The 22,514-nt window shown below is 46.0% G+C and overlaps 2 protein-coding genes across 2 annotated transcripts in view; one reads left to right on the forward strand and one right to left on the reverse strand.

Moving 5' to 3' along the window:
* Positions 1-619: 619 nt before the first annotated feature.
* On the reverse strand, positions 620-9,805 carry EFCAB9 (EF-hand calcium binding domain 9). Its single transcript, XM_044454571.1, has 4 exons — positions 9,670-9,805; positions 5,533-5,681; positions 2,263-2,439; positions 620-757 (listed from the first exon to the last, which is right to left on the reverse strand). The coding sequence occupies exons 1-4, from the start codon at positions 9,803-9,805 to the stop codon at positions 620-622; spliced, it is 600 nt and encodes a 199-aa protein (XP_044310506.1).
* A 3,965-nt stretch (positions 9,806-13,770) lies between these two features.
* STK10 (serine/threonine kinase 10) overlaps positions 13,771-22,514 on the forward strand; it is a 97,050-nt gene continuing 88,306 nt past the window's right edge. The window contains exon 1 of the mRNA XM_044454325.1: positions 13,771-14,349. Within this exon, the coding sequence (XP_044310260.1) occupies positions 14,194-14,349 (156 nt within the window). The 5' untranslated portion in view covers positions 13,771-14,193. The remainder of the gene's footprint in view (positions 14,350-22,514) is intronic.

Raw genomic sequence — 22,514 nt, forward strand, 5'->3', positions numbered from 1 at the left:
CTTGCCCTTTTCAAACAGAAAGGGTAGAACATTTAGCACACCTGGGCTTCCAGGGAACCTAAAGCCGGTGGGATGCTACAGCGCCTGCATCCCATCCTGCCAAAGAGATGACCAACCTGGGAGTTGGCAGGAGCTTGCTTCCCCCTCCCCACAAGAAAATGTTACCCCCCTGGAACTGCAGAGGGACGAATGCAGCACCCTGCCCCATCCATCAGCCTAAGGAATAAGAACCTCATTCAAGCAAGAATGCCGGCAAGGAAAGATCAGCCTGGCCTGAAACGCATTTGAGTGCCTTCTCTCGCCACCTTGTTCGGGCCTTGAAATTGTGATCCCCCCTCTGCTCCCCTTTCCTTGGGTCTCATTGTTTTAGTTTAGTTTTCTGATGCCAAGGCCTGTCTTTTCCTCTAATGTGAGCTACTTTGGGGGACAATAATTGTCTGAAAAGCAGGGTCAAAATGCAGTAAATAAATAAAAACATTTATATAACTCAGCATATATTCTGTTATTTTTCACTGCTCTCTTGGGATCACTTTGAACATGTTGCAGTTTTTTCATTCATGTTCCTTTATGATACATTTTGTTTGTGTGTTCTAATTTTCCAGCTACAGGGGACACAGCACTAAAGCTTGGTTAAATCAGTATCTTCTTCAGATTCAGCCTCACTTGTCATCTGTTTCTTCAGCTTCCCTTTTGCCTTCCTCTGTTGTCTGTCAATGCAGAAGATGGTGAACATCTTGAACTCCTTGTAGTTCAGTTGCTAAAGATGGAAGGAAAACATAATAGTATTTTGGGGAAATGATGGTGGCTAGTTTAAAAAGCAGTACCTGTGGAAGAGCTTTTTAGCTCTTTTAAGAAGGTGGCTTCTAGCTTTCATAGAGCCCACACACACACCAATTTCAGTCTTCTGCTGTCCTCACTGCTCTTGAAACTCACTTCAGAATACTAGATGAGAGTTATCAGAATAAATCCCTCGAGCAGGTTCCAATGGGGTGTTGCATTCCCACCTACTCCATCAGCAAGCAGGACCAACAGCTATAAAGTGCGAATTTAGTACTACATGGAACAAACCCTGCAACAAGCAGAAACACTCATTTTTGGAATGGGACAGGTTGGTAGAGCTCTGTTATAACTGCACCATTAAAGAAATTAATGTTTCCACTCATTTCTGGAGCCTGTCCAAAGAGCTAACTCTCCATTGTGCGAGCAATAGGTTTTGCTAGTGTTTGGGTGGTGTTGGATATTGTCCCTTCTAACTAAAGAGAGATGCTCACTCTATGTTTTTATACAGAATATCTTGGCCACTGGTTATAACTTCTACCTAAGTGCCTCCTGGAACCAGAGGTTTGAGGTGTATCAGTGGTCCATCATTAGTGGTGGCAACAATTAGATTACTTCTAGCAGTGAATTGTGCCCTTCCGACCCTAGAACAATTGTGGTATTTGTGGAGGATAGGTTTTTAAATGAGTGTCTTATATTTTATGTAGTGATCTCCAAACATTGGCAGAGAGTGTTGATGGAATCTTAGAAGGATATTGATTTCTTTTTCTTCCAAGGAAGTTCTTCCAAGGTCTGCTAACCTGATCTTCCTTTCCCCTGCTGCTTTTCTTCTCTTCATTTTCTCTCCTTCTTCTGTGTTTGTAAATGTATTGAAGCAACCGCTGGCTATAGTCCTAAAAACAATTTCTTAGAAGCTAACCTACTAAACCTAATAGGTGGGATAACTCTGGTATATTGAGGGCACCTGGGGATGGACAGCCATAGAGACATATTACAACAAGAAGGAAGATGGCTGTGCACCCCACAGGCTGAGGCAGTTGTCCAGCTTGACTTTTCATAGCCATTATGAGCTGCTTTGTCAAATCAACAAGTGGACATGCTTTGGCATGTTTCTGCATGAATCCTGGATAAGGGATGAGTGCAAAGGTTACTGTGTGCGGGGCGGGACTTGAGCTTTCATTGGATGCTGCCAAGCCAAGGAAGAGGGAGGCAGCATGGCTCTCAGGATGCTGCAGAGCATTCACATGGACATCAATCAGACTGAGTACTTCTGGAGTTAGAAAGGGTGGTGTGCCTTCTACAGTGAAGAATTGCAAGACAGAAGCATGAAAAAGTGCATGCATGGCTCTAGGAAAAAACAGCCACCATCTTAGGCCAGGTCTATTCAGGCTAATGAAACCCAGAGATGTATGAAGCTGAGAAAACATGTCAGGGGAAGGAGGTGGACACAAGGACAAACACTTTTTAGTCTTTTCCTTTTGTTACCTCATCGCCAGAGATGTCAAAGTCTTTGAATATCTGGCTCAGCTCGCTCTTCCTAATGTTGAAGAGGAAGCGAGTGGCTTGGAACTCTGCCGGGCCCACCGTGTGTCCTCCATCAATGTCCAGCAGCTCGAAAACAGGGTGTGAGTGGCGATACATGAACTGCTTTTCAAGGTGATTCTGGTTCAAGAAAGAAAGGTGAGGGTTGCTGTTGATACCTTTTCCCTGGAAAAGGAACTCTTGCTCTGACTTTGTATTCTTCGTATTCGCCGGTTCTACTGGACTCATTCTGATCCAGATCTAATGCAGAATTCCCCAAATCTATACCCTCCAGGTGTGTTGGACTACACCTCCCGACTTTTTTGGCCACTGGCTATGCTGGCTGGCTTATCAGAGTTGCAATCTCAAAAACTGCACCAGGTTGGAGAAGGCTAACAAAAGGTATAATTGAGGATACATTATCCAGAGGACCCCAGACCTTGGAGTTGGTAATGCCTGCTGATAATACTGTGGGGAGGAGTTGTTCATTTCCCACCCCACCCCACTACTACCATTTGGGGCAAACTCTCACTGTTGGAACACAGCAACAAATGAATGAATGAAAAATCCAGTGAAGATAAATCCCCTTGTAATGAAGAAATGAATGTCAGATATTTGTCCATTTCAGATACTCTTCAGTCTGAATGAGCTACCTGTTTCTCTTTAGGGAAAAGTCAATGTCAGAATTAATCTCATTTCTGCCAACCTCAAGTTAAACTGAATGCCAGGCTATCTAGCTGGCTTGGTTTTGCCCATAATGAGAATAATGAGAAACTATCATAGCATACAAGTCACATGGGTTTTTTTCCCTCATGAGTACACAGTAAAGGAAATTGGTAGGACCCTTAGAAGGTTTGGAAAGAGTCATAGGGGTGTCAGGCATAAGTTCCTGAGCCCTTCCCAGCCTCGAAATACAATCTCCCATAAAATCACTTAAATGCCTCCTTTGGTTCCAACCAGGGTGACATGTGATCAGGTTTCACAGTAAAATGTAAACATACTGATTTTCCAGGTTAGTAACTTTCCAGTTGCTAAACTGTATTGGCAAACATCCAACAAGGCAGAGCCAAGACAGATACAAAGCCAGAGGCATTGTTTTATTGCCTAGTCTAAATAGTCTGTATGATGAGGATGGGGATTTGCTTTATAGCCTCCTTTTCACCCTCTTGCAAGGAACACATGGTGGCTTCCATGGAGGTCCTTTCTCCTCTCCATTCTGTCTTCACAACAACCACCCTGTGAGGCAAGTCAGGCTGGCTCAAAGTCACCCAGCGAGCTCCATGACTGGAGAGGGGAGCAGGGGAACTAGAGCGTGGCTCCCCAAGTCCCAGGCCAGCACTCCAACCGTGACACCAGCTGCCTGTTGATGCCTTTCTCCCTCTGTGTGTACCAATGAAAAATTCTTTAAGCATGTGCATTTCTGTAAGATCCATATCCCATTCATGTCCCTCAATCGGCTTTCCCAACCTAGCGACTCCCCAGTGTTTGGGAACTTCAGTTCTTATCAGCCACTGGTAGCGGTTGTAGTTCGAATAATCTGGACAGCACAATCAAGGAATGATCTGCAACAGACATGTGGACCAGCGTGTGATTGGGGAAGACCCTGGGAGTGGGGGATACTGGACCTGGAATGCCCAGTACCCTTGCCTATGCAACCTCTCCAAAGCCACTTCCTATCTTGGCACCAAAATAACACACAGGGACTGGAGGCAGTGAAGAATTGCCCCAAGCAGACATGTTGGTCTGAAGACCCCACAAGGCAGCAGGTTCCTGGCAAGCATGTAAAAGATCAACTCTCTGTCCTGCATGCCCACTTTACTTTTCTCTCCAGCATTTTGCTTTGAACAGAACTGATATCTTGCTCCTAATGAGTCACAGCACTTTGGAACACAGATTTATTTTCGTAAAAGCAATGGCTATGCATCCCTGTTGCACAAAATAAGAGGCAGCCTTTCAAAATACCTTCCTTCTGTTTTCATTATGTTGGTATCCTATAGCCAATGATGCACCTGAACCAGATGGGCACTTTTGGCTATAACATTCCTACTTGCACAAATCAGGGTTTATGAGACTGGGAATGAACATCGGGCCTACATCTGACACCTGTCCCCTTTTGCACAGAGGTTCTGGGGCAAAGATCCTAGTTTTAGGGTGGGATGCTGTGCTGTACCTAACTTGAATTCTATTCATTTCAGCGGACCAACACTAGATACAACCCTCTCATTTAGAGGCTATTTACTAACTAGGATCTTAAGCAACAATCTGATCCGAATTAGTAAACGATATTAAAGTAAAACAAAACACTCTGGTTTAACCAAACCAGATCTCCATGGTGAAGCTGGCACATGAGGGAGTATGCTGGGGAAGTGGAGAGATAAAGGGGGAATGCACAGACCTGATCCTCGTTCCTCTCCTCATAAACCAGGGTTTAGTCAAGCTGGGAACTTTACATCTCAGCCAGTCCATTATAATGATTTGGGGCTGGATGGTTTTGCTCCTCTGTGCAAGGTGGCATGTGTATTCTCTCTAGCTGCAGCCCAGACACCCCTCCATATTCTGTTTATTCTTCTGTATCGAATTGGAACCCAATTCAGCGAAATGCAACTCTTAAGAGAGATAATATTGTATTCAGTGCGGTCCGCCTGCCAGAGGAATGAAATCAGCAGCAGCAGCGCTCTTCAGAGTGTGCCGAGTGGAGAGGGGTTGTTCCCACACCTCCCGTAAAGGAAGAAAAAAGAAACTGGTTAAAATGGTTACTTCCATCTTTGCCTCAGTTCCAACATACTGGGTCGAGATGGTTCACGGGAGAGAGGCCACCTTTATTTTTGAGACACACGTGCAAATACTGCACACATGTGGAAGTGACCTTTCCCACGCAAGAACACGGAGAAGACTTTAGGGTGGGCAATGGTCCAACACTTCCTGCAACTGGACAGAACTTCCAAAAAAGAGAAGGAGTACCCACTTCACAGCAGCAGCAGCTAATGAGAGGAACTTCCGTTGGGATGGATCCCTCCTCCCCAGGTGCCCCCACACACGGCTGCTATAGAGTAGCGGGACAGTCTCACTCATATTTGGGGGAACATGGAGTTCCGGGGGAGAAGAGAGTAAGAGGAAGGGCCACTGCACGAGTGGAAATCAGTGCAGCTGACAGTGGATGGGGTCCGCCCCAGAAGGTGGTGCTTCTTTTGCCACCACAACCACCTCACCCATCAGGAAAGGAGGTGCACCTGCCTCATGAGACATTATGATGCACACCAGCATGTAGAACTCATCAAAGCCAATCTCTCCTTTGGCGTCCCAATCCAGCAAGTCAAACACCAGCATGACTTGATCAGAAGACAGGTCCGTTACGTAGTGAAGAAAGTGGTAAAACTGCAGATCTGAAAAAGAATGCCATGTTAGGCCCAGTCCAGTCAAAATACCGCGTTAGTAGGATTTCCTGTGCAAGACTATATTTGGGCTGGTTTGCTAAACAAGTCCTAATCAATAAACAGAGAAAAACATTCCTTAACAGATGAGACAAATGGTTCTCCTCAGCAGAGGCCAGTGCAACAAAATCATCTCAGATATTTTCCCATCTTTTGCCCAACAGCTGCTTCTCCACTGCCTCACACCAGCCCTTCTACTCTCTCTCCTCCCCACTCCACCCCTCAAAATAAATGTCACTGATACATGAAAATCTCCTTTCCCATTCAGGATGAATTTAAATGCAAAAATTTGGTTTGTGTTACTTGGAAAAAGATCTACTGTCAGTTCCTTTGCCTGATATAGCCCAAATCAGGCTTACATCCTTATATGCCCAGCCGCCCCCTGAGATCGGCGGGAGAGGCCCTTCTCCGGGAGCCCTCCATGGAAGAAGTTAGGAGGGTGGTTACTCGGAGGAGGGCTTTCTCAGCGGTGGCGCCTAAGTTATGGAATGCGCTCCCCAGAGAGGTCCGCCTGGCGCCGTCGTTATTTGTTTTTCGGCGCCAGGCGAAGACCTTTTTATTTAAGCAGTATTTTAAATGTTAATATTATTGAATTTTATTTGGCCAGGGCGGCTTGTTTTATAGTGTATGTTTTATATTATATATTTGTATTTTATTGTATATATTTTAAAATGTTATTTAATTTTTTTTGTTGTAAGCCGCCCCGAGGCTTCGGCGAATGGGGCGGCATAAAAATGTTTTAATAAATAAAATAAATAAATAAATAAATGAGATTTCAATTTCAATAGTCTGGCAGTATTCAAATTACAGACACATCGGAAGGAGATACGTGGAAAGATTTGGGGAATTATAAAATCATAGAACAGGAGAGTTGGAAGGGGCCAGAAGGCCACTGGATCCAACCCCCTGTTCAGGGCAAAACACCCAGTCAAACCATCTGCCAGCTGGCTGCCCAGTTGCATCCTGAATGCCTCTAGTGTAAGAGAGCCTACAGCCTCCCTAGACCACTGGGTTCCATTGTCATGCTGCTCTAACAGTCAGGAAATGTTTCCTGATGACTAGCAGGGATCTGGCTTCCTGTTACTTGAGTCTGTTGTTCCATGTCCTGCACTTTAGGTGATAGAGGAGAACCTGGCCCACTTCTGTGTGACAGACATTCAAGTATTTGAAAAGTGCTATCCTATCTCTCATCAGTCTTCTCTTCTCAAGGTTCAACATGCCCAGTTCTTTCAATCTCTCCTTGTATTGCTTTGTTTCCAGTGCCTGGATCATCCTTGTTGCCCTTCTCTGAGATCTTTCCAGCTGGATTGTACTGTGGTGCCCAGAACTGGACACAGTACTCCAGATGAGGCCTAACCAGTGCTGAGTAAAGGGGAAATAGTATTTCACATGACTTAGAAGTGGTACTTCTGTTAATGCAGCTTAAAAGAGCATTTGCCCTTTTTGCAGCCATATCACATTAACTCATATTCAGCTTGTGATCTACAAAAATTCCAAGATCCTTCTCACTTACAGTATTATTCAGCCAAGTATTCCCCATCTCGTAACAGCACACTGGGTTTCTTTTTCCTAGCTGCAGAACTTGGCATTTGTCCCTATTAAATGTAATTCTGTTGTTTTCAGCCCAACATTCCAACCTATCAAGAACACCTTGCATCTTCTTTCTGTCTTCCAGGGTATTAATTGGACCTCACTTTTTGTGATCTTCAAAGTGATTGCCAGTAACAGCCTGTTCAAAGTGCCAAAGCAGCATTCTTTTTTCTTTTTCTTTTTTAAAGAAAAGGAAAAAGAATTGTGCCCAAAATGTGCACAAATTTGGGACATTTTTGTCAGATTTTCAAAGGTGCACAATTGTACAATTCTGACTATCCCAAATATACAGTCTTCACTCAACACTACTCTGAATGGTATCTCCATCTGTGGACATCGATAAAGAAAGACTTACACATAAATTAATTTTCACCAGAGAGCTTCAACTATTGGGTGCCATAAAAATCATCATCATCATCATCGTTATCATCATCATCTGACAGCTGGCAAGCAATGAACTGTCATGTGGGAAGCAAAGCCATAACAGGATCTTTGCTGGCAAAATGGGAAGGCAGCAAGTCCACCATTTCATGGTACGATCTAGTTTTGCCTTGGGTGCCCCGGGGGATGGCCTTTGGTGGGAGAGAGACTCACTAGAGTTACTGGTGGACTTGGTGACTAGGAACACCTTCTTTCCTCTTAGGCTGATTTACCAGCTATGACCCTATCTGGACATGCAGACCCTAACAACAGTGATCCATGCTCTGGTAACCTCTCATTTGGACTATTGTAACACAGTCTGCTGTGGCTGCCTTTGGAAATGGGCTGGAGACTTCAATTGGTTCAAAACAGAGCAGCAAGGCTGTTAAGAGGGACTGGCCAACATGAACACAACACACCAGTCCTCTATCAGTTACATTGGTTACCAATTGAAGACTAGGCCTGATTCAGAGTGCTAACATTAACCTTGAAAGCCCTAAATGGTTTGGGACCAGGTTTTATATTTATATTTATTTATATTTTGATTTATATCCTGCCTTTTTCCTACAAAGGCCTCAAGGCAGCTTACATCTCCTCCTCCATCTTATCCCCACAACAACAACCCTGTGAGGTAGGTTGGGCTGAGAGTCTGTGACTGGCCCAAAGTCACCCAGTTGGCTCCATGGCTGAGCGGGGACTAGAACCCAGATCCTCTGAGTCCCAGTCCCATGCTCTTAACCACTACACCACACTGGCTCTCTGAGGGAATGCCTCCTTTCATATGTGCCAGCCCAAACCCTGAGATCATCATCAGAGGTTCTTCTCAGAGATTCCCATCTAAAGGAAACAAGGAGAGAGGCTATCAGGGGAAGGACCTTCTTCGTTGTGGCTCCACATTCGTGAAATCAGCCCCGTCAAAGAGGTGCACCTGGTACCCACGCTTGGCTCCTTTCAGCTCTCATTTTAAAGAGCAGTTTTAGTTTTGATTGCTATCTAAACCCCATTCTCTTATAAATAAGGCATCTTGCACATTTTAACTTTCCCAAGCACTGAGAGATTAGAGATAGGATGGGCAAAACAGTGACATCTGCTCCAGTGTGCTCCTTGGGCACTTTGAAAGGGCTTTCACTGGATGTCACTTCAGTTATCATGAAAATACATCTCCAGAAAAGGGTGGGGACCGCAAGAGGAGCCATGGTCAGTCCAGGAAAACTGAGCTATTTTAATCTCTGCACTTGTGAAGTGGCTCTCACTGGTAGCAGCTCAGGTGAGCTCAGCAAGAAGGCGGGGGGGGGGGGGGGTTGCCATTCTTGCCAAACAAACTTGCTTACTGTTTCATTGTACCATTGATGGGGTCTATCAGCTGGGTTTGGACAAGACAACAATCAATAGAGGGCACAACAACCCCTAGAACAAGCCATGGGCTGTCAAGGTGGCTTGTCACGCACAAACAAGTCCCCCAGTGATAAGAAGTATGGCTTCATATGACACAACACTGCACGACAGTCATTTGAGTGGGATGGTTTAAATTGGTGTCCTGCAACCGCAGGGGGTTGTACCTGATGGCCTTCATGGCCCCTTCCAACTCTACTAGTCTATGATTCCATGAACAGCTTAGCACAGCTAGTTACCCCGCAATGAGTTGCTGTCCAAAGCCAGTTATGGTCTCTTCCGGCAGGACTCCTTAGATCCTTACCTAAACTACACTATTCAACTGTACAATGAATCTGGGCTCCATGTGCAAAGTCATTCTTCAAGCTTGGTATTTTCAGCTCCCACCAAATTCCCCTGCATCCAGTCAATCAGGCTGAAAAACAACCTGGTCTTTCTGATCTGAGCAGCAGCAACTGGATGAATATGGACAGAGAACATGCAGGAGTTTTAGTTCACATTTTTGTGGCCTAGATTTAGCAGCTCCTACTGCACTTACCATTCAAAGCCTGCTTTTTATGAACATCAAGTAGATTAAAGTAGTATGACAGTGCTCTAGCATTTCTGACTGATAATAAACAGTATATTCTATCTAAGCACAGAAAATGCAGAAAACACTGTGGCCTCAGTTTCATCTTGCTGCTAGTGAATTCTGTTGACTTGTGGAACTTTGGGGTAGTCAAGGTGATGCCTGCCTCACAGGCAAACCATTCCAGCTCGGAATCAAAACAAGATTCCTGGACCTGATCTGAATGTGTTCAAAACTGGTCTTTTCTGCCAGGAAGGAACTGGGATAGGATAAAAGTTAACATACCACAGAACTGGGTAAAAGATATAGTCTCTCTTGATTTAGTTCACTTATTGCTATTTTTGACATCATATTGAAATCAGTATGATTAAGCACTGAACTATGAACTTTAATTTCCATAAATAGCTGGGTTCTTTCTTTCCTCCCTTCTTTTCTTATTCCTTTCCATTATTCAGTCCAGTTTTAGGATTTCCTGGCCCCATCCATGAAGTGTCCAAGTTTAATTTTTAACAGGAGTGGGTTTATTTTTAGAATTCCCTTGTGAGTCTTCTGATTATAGATGTAATGATGTCTTAAAATCTGATATTTCACACTAAAGCATACATTGCAAAAAGGAGAGAAGTCAGAATTTGAAAATGGAAGATAATTGGATTCTGCACTTAGCCTTACCAACTCTGTCCCTTTTATAGGGAATGATTGAGGATGTCAAGTGATTCCCCCCATCCCTCAAGCAAAGTGATTTGCATCCAAGCAATAAATCCTGTAATCCCAAGTACTTCCTCTAGATGTCTCTATTGATTAATTAGCTTACATTTATAGTTACATGTATAATAAGCAACAGCAGTTCTACTTCTGTGCAAAGGCTTCCATGGATAATGCAGCCCTCCCCAACCTGATACCCTCCAGCTGTGTTGGACTCCAGTTCCTCTAATCCTCAACACATCTGGAGGACACCAGGTTGAGGAAGGTCAGAATAGGGAGTTGCTTGAAGAAATAGGGAATCTGCTTGTGGGGAAGGCACACTTTGGACTACACCTCTCCTGAATCCCTGACTATTGGCTATCCTGTACAGGGTGTATGGGAATTCTAGTTCAAAACATTCAGGGGGCACTGCACCAGATTGTCTTCCCTGTACAGAACAGGTTTCTATACATTACCTCTGCGCAATTAGCTGCCCAGCTGTAGGTTTGCAAGCCCCATTGTGACATCAGAGCTATTAAGCCAATGGCAACCATATTTCAGGTCCTGAGATCACAGCACGGTTGTTAAGCCAACATGCCAAAGTGGTGCAGCAGGGCCAGGACTTGCTGGACTGAAGCCAAGATTGCTTAATCAGGGGCTATGATGGCATCGTCTGCCACCCTGTCAGGCCTCCCAGTTCCCTTTGAGGTGAGTTGCAATTCACAAGAGCAGGGAACAAATTTCCCCAACAAGAATATAATGCTGTGGATTACGTGTGTGGTATTTTGGGGTGGCTTAGTCTTGAATGGGTAATTAACACTCATTAGATTTACAAAAGACCAGCTCCTGATGGAGGTGAAAGTTGCTAGAACTGGTATGTTGAGATGGATTAGTACTACTGCATTAATTTCTGGACTCTCCTTGGGCCAGGCAGTGAGGACAGGTGTGATGAATACCTGCACTTCAAAATGTATCACCACAAAACTGTGTGACAGAGTTACAGAGACTCACCTTGCTATCCAGGCAATTGGGTCAAAAGAGGCAGGGAAGACCTCCCATGACATTAGGTAAAAGCTCTGCCTCCGGTAGAAGCAGGGGGCAGGGAGTGACAAATGACATGCTCCCCACTCCCCTGGGGAGAATGCTTCAGAGAGTCCTGCCAGGCATTCTTCTGCTGTGGCTGGTGGGACTTACGAAGCTGCCACCCAGCTGGAGTACCCACACTGGTGCCACCTGGGTGATTGGCAGCTCTTGAAAGCCCTGCTGGCCCATCTCTCCCCCTGTGACAGAAGAGCTGCCAGTGGAACTCTCTGGAGTATCCACACATCTTCTGGCTTGCTCTGAGAATCTCGGAGCAAGCCAGGGAAGGGAGGTCTCTCTGTAAAAACATCTTAGTCCACAAAAGCTCTAGCACATCTCTTAATAGAGACAGCCAGATGCAAGGGCCCAGCTCAGAAGAAATCCTTCCTCGGGACCAGGCACTCCCTGGTCCAGAGGAAGGATTGATGTCCCAGCAAAGCACCTGTGCCATGCTACGGTTTATCTCTTGGGACACCCCTCTCCTCAGAGGAAGGACCGCCTCCAAGCCAGGTGCTTGCACCTGGCCATGGCCAGCTCTCAGAAGAACTGCTCAGAGTGGCCAGCATGGAGCGAGGGGTGGGGGTGCCAGGTGATGACAGCAGGTGAGTGGGAAAGCAGCAGGAGAGGTGGTGCTGGTATAGAGGCTTAGCAACCGCAGCAGAAAAAGAACAGCAGACCAGGAGGATTCTGCAAGACTTTAAATGAGAGGGTCAGCAGCTCTCGTTATTGGCTACAGTTGTGACTTACCAGTTAGCTGCTTCTGTGTTTAACCCTTAATACAAACCATTAGTGGCACTGGTGGATAATAATGGCTTCTTCTCTCTCTCTCTCTCTCGTGTATCTTTTCATCCTTTTGCAAAGCAAGCTTGAATAATTTAAAGCTGGACACATTTTGGCTACTTTTAAGTCAGGTAAGACATGGTATTCTATATATATTCAGCTAATTTGGTGTAAGTTGTTGCTGCCTATCTACAGAGCGTGTAAAATGTATAACATTATCCCAGGGCTTGTCTATCTGGAGGTCCTAACCCACTGTTTTGCTAAGGGCAGAAGGCAAATGCATCCTTCACGTGGATTTTCTTTCCCTCGGGTGTTTCCCTGCCTTTCTACTAGTGAAGCAGAAGGTGGCAGTGTGGTACAGTCGCACGGTGGCGGATTTGCACTTCTTAGGTTTTTGTTTCGGTTTCTTGAGATAGGAACTTTTCTTCCTCTTAAAAATAGCAAGAGCCTGAAAACACGATAGCATTCCTGGAAGCCGGCGACGACATAAAAAGACCCCGCAAACTTTCGTAGATGAGGTATTACAAATGCCTCGTGTAGACAAGCTCGAGTTCTTCAACTCTGCAGGGCTGTTAGTAGTCCTATGGGTGTATATTAAACCCTAGAGCCAGGCTAATCAGGGCATAGTTCGCATTTGCACGTTGCTATTCATCGTAGCCAGTCTGTGCTTGAGAACCGGAAATGGAGGATCTGCACCTGACTGAGGCTCTCCTCCCGCGAGTGGTTCTAGGGGGCGTTAAAACTGAAACCATCTTATCCCTCGTTAGAGCCCAGTTTGAATGCCTGCAACCCTTTCTCTTCTTCCGCCATTATCTTAAAACTGCAGCCCGCTTTTTGCAAGATCTCGGCTGATGAAGAGCTTTGGAGATGTCGAATGCTTGCACAATGTTGTGTGTGTGTTGGTTTAAGTAAAACTAGGGTATTACACCAATATGAATTAGTAAATTTCTTTTCGCATACGATTGTGGCATTTTCCATCCACTGCTTCCTGGGACAATTAAGATAACAACACTTCTAAATGCTTGATTAGGAGCGCGATCCTTTATGTGCCTCCTCAGGGTCCCGTTGAGTTTAATGGACATTACTGCCAGATAAATGTGTATTCCTAACTTAGCTTTCGCCTTTTCGTCCCATCCGAAAGTTCGCTGACTCATGAGTCAACGTCGCCGGAAAATATTTGGAGCTCCGTTACAAATGGCTGGGTGGCAGGGATTTCCCCCTTCCTGAACTGACTGACCCCTCGTCTTCCCCAACCGAAACAATTAGAAGGCTAAGGAAATCCAAAACTACACTTCCCTTGTCCCCTTGCGGGGGCGTTTGGAGTAGCAACGACGATAAAAGGGTCGCACAGGGGCGGGTTCATACGACCCGCGGCGGGGTGGGGGGGGGGACTGCGGATTCAGCGGGATGACTGTTTTGGGGCCGGGCCGGGGCGGAGCCACCCAGTGCCTGATCGGGGCGGGGCGGGGCTGCCCGGGAGAAGGTGGCTCTTATCTGATGGAGCAGGTGAAGCGGCGGCGGCGCTGCTGAGCGCTCCATGTGTTCGGGCTGGGCTGCTGCGCCGATCTCGCCTGCCTGAAACGTAGCAGCCCTGGCGAGCCACGTCTCCGCGCCACCGGCTCTTCTTGGAGGCACTTTCAGCTGCCCTGTGAGAGCTCGCCAGGGCTCTTGCCTCGCGCGGTGGATTCCGAGGGAGGCAAGCGCGCTTGTTAGGCGAGGCTTTTTCCCCCCAGCTTGCATCTACCAGAAAAGGCTCGGGCTCTTTCCCTCGTCTGCGCTGGGTCTCCTTCGCCCGCTGCACTAGCTGCTCCCCTTCCAGCAGGCTCCAGCGGACTAGCCCCTTGGTGGGCGCTCGTAATTCCTCGTGTACGGAGGACGCGCTGCGCCTGTTTTGCTGTACCCCTCCCGCCCGGCTTATGGTGGGAGCCTGGGAGCCTAGCCCAGGGCAGAGCCATGGCCTTCGCCAATTTTCGCCGCATCTTGCGCCTCTCCACCTTCGAGAAGCGGCGATCCAAGGAGTATGAGCATGTGCGCCGGGACGTGGACCCCAACGAAGTGTGGGAGATCGTCGGGGAGCTGGGTGACGGCGCCTTCGGCAAGGTGTACAAGGTGAGCGGGGGCGGGGGCGGGGGCGGGGGCGGGGGCGGCGCGCCTTCCCTGCGCGTGCTCTGGGTGCAGCGCGGGTTTCGCGAGGCGCTGCCGCGGGACGAGCGCGGCGGAACTCGGACTCGGCGTCGCGCCTGTTGGCGGGGAGCTGAAGGGAACCACACCTGAACGGGGGTTCCAAGAGAAGTCCTGTGCGCCTCAGTTCTGCATTGCTTCTGTCGATCGTAAAAACAAGAGCACTTTTCCCTCCCACCCCAACAGAAGGGGCTGTCTGTTCACTGAAGTAATGCGGGGATATGCCCAAATTCTTCCTGGTCTGGTTTGCCACACGATAAGTAGTAATCCCCTCCCCCTTGCGGTGGACAGAAGTGTTCTGGAGGAAGGAAATCGCTTGCCCGGTTCCCGCAATGCTGCATCCTAACAAGGGGGTATGGTCGTCCCCTTTAAAGAGAAGCCCCTCTTTCCGTCTCTTCCTCATTTCTAACTTCTCTGCAAGGATCTGCCCACTGAGAAACGTTAAAATTGCTGTAGGTGTGACCTGAACGCGTGCATTTCTACTGGAACTTTTCAACTGGATGCAAATCTGACCCTCTGAGCGCCTCTTACCCTTTTGCTTCTCATTGTAGGAAGTGGATGGATCCTGTCTACCCAGTTCAAACTTTGTAGCCTATGAGTGAGGCACATGCGCACAGCGAGGCAGTGGGCAGTTCATAGCCCTTCAGATGATTTGACCCACAACTTCCATCATCCTGCTCACTGTGCTGGGCAACAGGAGGTGTCGGGTAGTGGGCTACAGGTTGCCCACCTATAGTGCATAAGCACTTGGCATATTTACAAATGTATATATGATTTCTGTCTAACAAGCATAGAAAGCCTGAAAGTGAGGACTGGAAAGCCCTGCTAGATCCCTCCAAGGACTGGCTTCACAGCAGAAACCCACAAGAGCATGGGTCCTCAAACTACGGACTGGGGGCCGGATCCGGCCCACCATGCCCATTTGGATCCGCTGTGCATGCGCCTGCCACCGCCCACCTCGCCCGCGTGTGGGGAGGCAGTGGTTTGCTTGCTTGGAGAAAACTATCTCCAAGCAAGCAAGCAAGCTGCTGCCTCGTGCACCCGCCTCGCTGCACATGCCCACCCGCACCTCACCTCGCCTCAGCGCGCGCACCTTGCCCCCACCTCAGCGCGCCTGCACACACCGCTGGCACCGCCTTTCCTACCCGCGCCCAGCACCGGCAGCTTTCAGCTGGCCCCCTGGTGGAAAAGTTCGAGGACCCCTGCATAAGAGGAATACAGGGGAGCCGCCCACATTTCTACCTTCTCCCACTTTTCTTCTCCGGCAGCTGGTAACTTAAGGCACACTCCCTCTACTGCTAGTGATGGTGTGTAGCCATCAAGCATAGTTGCCATTAATAACAACTATTAACTTTGAATTCAAATCTGATGTTCCAGAATTTGAATTTCTGCACCCAGAGCTGAGTGAAGTACAAGAGGAGAGGATCGCATCCTACTTCCATTTGGTTACCAGCCATGTGGGAGCTGTATCGGACAGTGAGGGGCGAAAGAATATTCTCTGCTCTGTGTGCATGGTCCCGTGTCAGGGCAGGGGCACCAGAACAGGGGTCAGCCCAGTATATTTTAGCAAGCCACTTCAAGGTTTGTGTCCTTTGAACAGATATATGCATTGAATGCATTAACAGTCACCACCATGTAGACTTGCTCAGCTGAATTGATTCACTGGGTCTGCTTCATGATATGGGGCAGCTGCATTTGTGAAATGGCAAGGAGATGTTATGGGGATAAGCTGCTGCCTAAACTGGTTGTTGGCACTTTATAGATGAAAAAACACACAACGTTTTTTCCCGTACTCTTTGCTAACTTCCAAGTTCAGACATGGAATAGCTTCTGTGGTTAAATCTAGCATTGTCTTTGGTGTTTGCCAGGGAAAAGGTCAAGGGGAACCTGAATTAACTCTGCACATCTCATTAGTGATTGTGATCAGAAAGTATTGAAAGAACAGGCAGGCTTGTTGCCCATGGGAGGATCCTGCTAGGCTAAGGAAAGGCTTTTGAGAATCCATGGTGGAAGTTGAAGTTATCTGAGACACAGCAAGGTGGTGATGCTGGATGGATGAAACCCTGGATGATGTTTGCCAAAATCCTAGATCAGCATTCTCAAATCTGGTGCTTTCCAGATGTGTTAGGCTACAGTTCTCACTGTCTGCGCTGGCTGGCCAGTGGGGGAATTGTAGGCCAGTACATCTGGAGGGCTGGAGAAGGCTAGCTGCAACAATGTGCAATCTTTCAAAAGGCTGATATTATTACAGCACTGCATTGTAATCTTCATTTATCAGTACCTGTGCTGACTACACACAATGCGATGTTAGGAATACTTGAGATCTTACACTATCTGGGGCCATATGATGAATGCAACTCCAGCACTTTAGAAGACAAGCCGCCTGAAGCAGAGAAGGATAAACCGAGGAGTCTCATTAAATCCAGTAACGAGCAGCATTTCCCAGCATGATGCAGAGGAGGAGTATGATAAATGGATGATTGCTGACAAAGGAAAATGCTGAACTTGCATAGTTAGTAAAGGCAGCATAGAGGATGCCATTGTAAAACTGAGAAGTTGTTGCAACTGGAAAGTATTTCTCTTTGTCCTGTTGTCAGTCAGTTCTGGTATCTTTTGGAAGTGGTGGACATGAACAGACTTTGCTGACAAGGATATGCTCTTTTGAGATACAACCTGCCCTCATCTTGTACCTTGCAGATGTCTCAGGCTACCATTCAAGTTGTCCCTATCAAACATGGTCAGCCCTGCTGGCTGGGGGTGCTGGGAGATGTAATCCAACACATATGGAGGGCACCAGCTAGAAGAAGGCTGTATCCAGAGGTTTCTCCTGCTAGTGTTAAATGAACACAGCAATTGTGGGAGAAAAATACTTCCTTAATTCCTCAGAATGTTTGTGTATATGTTTTGGCATAGCTGGTTGTGCCTGTTCAAATATTGCACTGGGAAGTAAAAGCAAAAATGAAATCATGAGAAGAATGAGTAGAGAGGTGCCCAGCCTCCTGTCTCATACTAGCGGGAACAAAGCATAACTCTGAGACTCCCTATTAAGTACACGGATTTAAGATTAGAAGGACCACCATGCTGGGTCAGACCAAGGGTCCATCTAGTCCAGTGTTGCATTGACACAGTGGCTCACCAGTGGCCCACAGGAAACACAGGATATGAATGGAGCAGTGCCCTCTTATCCAGCATCTGGGGGACATACACATGCTAGCTTTAATGGTGGAAGTACCATATACCAAAGACTAATAGCCTTTGATAGCCTTTTTCCATAAATTTGTCCAATTCTCCTTTTAAGTCATCCAAAATCTGTGGCTGTTGCTGCATCTTGTGGAAGCTTAACTATGCACTGTGTGAAGAAGTGCTTCCTTTTATTTGTCCTGCATCTCATATCAATCAACTTCAGGGAATAACCCAGGGCTACGAGAGGGAGAATGTCTCCCTACCCACATCCTTTGTACCATGCATGATTTTGTACAGTTCTTTCATGTCTTTCCTAATCAATTCTTTTCTAAGCTAAACAATTCCAGAAGCTTTTCTAGGCTAAACAATTCCACAACTTGGAAAGTTACATCTGTTTAAATGCTACTTGCTTTCAAGTGTGCCTTAAGAACCACATTCTAATTTATTTCTTGCCTGGGTGATCACTTCTTTATAGTGGCCTTCCATATTTTGATTTCTCATTTATCCTGGCTTTCAGGGATCTCCAGTCTCCTATTCATTGTAGGCATCTGACAAGGTGGACTCTGGCCTATGAAAGCTTATGCTCCAGTTTAGTTCTTAGCTGTTAAGATGCCACAGGATTGATACACCACAGTGCTAGATACATTTGTTTAGAGGTAAGTCTGACTGAGTTCAATGGAACTTACAGGCAGTCTCCAGGTTACAGATGAGTTCTGTTTCTGAGAAAATAGAAATTCCTCTTTAAGTGGAATGTGTATGTACATTGGATCATGTACAGTCGGCCTTCCATATTCATGGAGCTTAGTGGCAAAACTGAATATCTCTAGTCCTCCACCCACTCACACACACCAGCACCTTCTTTTTGCAGCAAGGAAATGCCAGAGAGATTTCCCTCTCTGGAGGGGCAGGGCAGGAAGGCCTGCTTTGGGGGCTTCCCTCTCTCCCCTTTCACTTCCTCTCTCTCTGATGATGATTTGAGTCCTCCCTTTCTCCCCTTTTACTTCCTCTCTATGGTGATGTTTGGAGTCCTTCCTCTCTTCACTTCCTCTCTCTATGATGATGATACTTTTCTACAGCAGGCCTTTAACTCAGATTTTTAAATTAATAGGCTTTATGGCAATTCATAAGTATGAGCTGTTCATAACCTGGGGACTGCCTGCAATTCCAAGCAAGTGAGTATAGGATTGCAGCCCTAACTGCTTCCTTAAGCCATACAGATGAGAAATGGCTGCCCTGTAGAATTCTCAGCCACCTTGATTCAGTCCTTTGTGATCCCTCCCTGTTCAGCGCAAAGTTCCTATCCTTCCTTTCATTCACTGTGTAGCCTGGTTTCTCTTCAGATGAGAGTGCCTTTGTTTAAACAAAATTAACCCAAACCCTAACCTTCTTCTCTTCATGGTATACTGCTACAGTTTTCCAGTTCCTCCGTCTCATTTCTTTCCTTTTCTACCCCTTTCCTTCATTTCTTTAAAGAAGCAAAACATGCTAAAGTAAGATACTTCAAAGGGTTTCAAGTGAGAGAGATGTATAGGACCATCCAATGTAAGTTCACTCAGTAGTCTCACTTTGTACAATGGGGTTTACTCCATAGTAATTACATATAAAAAGGTAAAGGTTTCCCCTTGACATTACGTCCAGTCACGCCTGACTCTAGGGGGCGGTGCTCATCTCCATTTCCTAGCGGAGGGAGCCAGCATTTGTCCGCAGATAGTCTCTGTGGTCATGTGGCCGGCATGACTAAACACCGAAGTTCACGGAACGCTGTTACCTGCCCACTGAAGTGGTACCTTTTTATCTGCTTGCATTTGGATGCTTTCGAACTGCAAGGTTGGCAGGAGCTGGGACAGAGCAATGGGAACTCACCCTGTTGGGCAGATTAGAACCGGCGACCTTTCGATCAACCAGCCCGGCAGCACAGCGGTTTAAACCACTGCGCCATCTGCAGTCCCTCAATTACATATAGGACAGCTATATATAGTCTTAAGCTACAGTCCCTTTCTCCACTACAACAATGGGATTTGTTTTGAGTATGCTTTGATTATGCCCCTTTCCTTGTGTGGCATGAGAAGCATTGAAGTCTGAGCAGGCCCTCCTTGGGTTAGAAGTGGATTTAGTCATAACTGTGTAAAACTAATAATTAACAAATTAAAGTGCAATCCTATGCATGTTTAGACAGAAAAAAGTCGTCCAACTCCCGGCCTTCCCTAGCCAGCTATTCTGGGAATGCTGTGGGTTCTAATATTTTTCCCTGTCTAAACATGCATAGGATTGTTCCTTCAGGCTGTAACCCTGTGCATTCTTCCCTGGAAGACAATGGGGCTTATTACTTAGGAAATATGGACAGGACTGGGGTATAAGAAATACTGAGGTATGAAAATGGGAATGTTTTTATGATGCTGGAGCTAGCTGTAGGTGGTTGCGTAATTGTGCAGTTATGGTATAGTTGTATCTTCCAGGAGGGGCATTGCCATATTCTGGAGCAGGCAGTGGGGCCACCATCCAGATTTAGTATTTTTAGAGAATTATGTTCCCATTTTTGCATAAAATGAGGCCAGAGTGGCTTAGAGGCAGGTCTTCCTTCTGTCCTTCCTTCCTTCCTGGTTTCAGAAACAGAAAAAGAGCAGTGTCATAGCTGTCTTCCAGGTGATGCAAATGCTAATGTTAGCCCTACTATTGACCTGACCCCATGTATCTTGTGGTCATGAAACAAATCTTCTATGCATTGCAATTGCTTTGTTGGTAATTCCTAAGGTACTGCATAATGAAAATGCCCCCTAGGATAGCTAGAGTGATAATTGGGATTGCCACAACTTCCAGAATGCATCTTTGAAGGGCAAGGAAAAAACCCTATGTATGGATGTGAGTGATTCCCTGTTCAGGTTGCAAGCCCTGCAGTCATGACTTCCATGATTGATATTGATTGTTGACATTCCCTGCTGCCTGTAAGCTGAAGAAATGTGCTAGTTAAGAACTTTAACACTGTACAATTATATTCTGTTTGCATGATCCTCTTTGAATTACCAGCAAGTTGCAGGTATTGGGACAGGGGCTGGAGGAGGAGGAGCAGGAAAAGAGAGTGGTGTGAGAAAGAGTGATATTCTTTAGGATTTCAGTGCCGTTTTAGACTCTTTGTTGAAACCATTAGATGTCCAACATGCAGCCGAAAGACCCCAAAGTTCCATGGATCTCCAAGATCCCACCGAGGGCCTGGAACTGCAATTGGGCATGCATTCCCTGGGATATTGGATGTCTTTGTGCCTCATACACTACTTTCTTTGTAAGACACCCCTTTCCTCTTGGGTAGCTCATGGAGAAGAGGGATGAGAACAGCAGGCTTGGAGGCCTCTAGATTCTCATGTGTGCCCGATGATCTCATTGGTAATGAACTTTAAACCTTCAGTCAGACAGGTCAGGTTGACCATCGCCCATGCCCTCTGATGACATGATGAGAGTGGAAACTGTGTTGTCAATTTATTTGTTTCGAATCTTTTCTCAGACCTCAAAATCCTCATACATTTCATTGTCTCCAATATTTGCCACTGTGGGGAATGTACCCCAACAGGGACAAGCTGGTTTTGAGAAAGCTATTTATTGCACATGGTTTATGAATGCCCTAATGTATTGTATCAAACAGACTTGATATACCTGTGTCTAGGTCACGATGACAGTCTGAAGCATCATCATTTCCCCTACCCCTGTGTGTGTGTCAAGAGAAAACTGTATAAGGCAACACATCTCACATTTCTGGAACAAATCCTGGAAACAGGGCACAAAATAGATTGCTTTTTTGAAAGGGCAAAGGGAAGGAAATGGGAGTCGGTGAGATGAAATAGTTTCATTGTCCAGCACCATTGCAGTATAGAATCCATTTAATGAGTGTCTCCTTTTTCTCAATTCAATAATACTGGTTTGGAATGTCCTATCAAAATGATCCCATTTAAAACAAAATGCTCCTTAAAATTCAATTTTATCCCTAGACCACTAAATCTTATTTGCAATACAGAGTAAGGCAGACTTTCTGGTTAGATTGTCAAATCAAAAGAAATGGGTTTTTCAGGGTGAGGGAATATATTTAGAGACTTTTTAAAGTATGAAACAAAAGGAGCAGCACTTAGTGATAAGCAACAGGACTCCTGGGTACTGAAACAAAATCAGTTTAAGTAACAATGCATTTTACATTGATCTGATCCCAAATGCACTTAGAGTGATTACTATCTGCAAAGGAATTTAGGTCCTGTACTTCTGGACATCTGAACATGATAGGTGTACATTGGTAATCTATTTAGAGTTGGAGTTGGCAGAAGGTAGATCTCCAAATGCTTTGGGCTTCAACTCCCAGAAGCCCCTGCCAGCATGGCCAATGGTCAGGAATGGTGGGAGTTGAAAGTAAAAATGTCTGGAGATGTACTTTCTGCCCACCCCAATTTAGAGGATCTCTGAAGTCTTTAGGCTACCCAGATGTATGTAAAGTGGTTATCTCACCTTGCTTTATTGCAGGGACAACCTTAAACATAAACAGATGGATAGGATCTCTTCAGTTTATCATAGATTATTTGTAGCCTGTGCAGTTTGTTGGCCTGAGTTTTGTAGAACCTGGGTACATGATTCTTTTGATCTCTCCTTTAGTATAAGATAGCTGATTTAGGCCAACTGTCTTTAATCCTTGGCCTATGGGCCTGTATTTGAAAACTGCTTTCTGTCAAGTTAGGCATACTACAACTGGCATCATAACAGTCAAGTTTCTTCTTAGTGTGTACCTCAAGGCCCTATGTCATGGCTGCATTATCTTCTGCATTTCTCTGCCCCCATTCCACATCAGTAATCCTCACTGGTAGGACAGAGAGATGCCCATCAGGACATCAGGATAAACTGAATTAGCTGCTGAGGGTAGGAAGAAAACCATGCTCTTT

Source organism: Varanus komodoensis, unplaced genomic scaffold (assembly GCF_004798865.1).
Source record: "Varanus komodoensis strain SLA01 unplaced genomic scaffold, ASM479886v1 scaffold7_3, whole genome shotgun sequence".
NCBI lineage: Eukaryota > Metazoa > Chordata > Lepidosauria > Squamata > Varanidae > Varanus > Varanus komodoensis.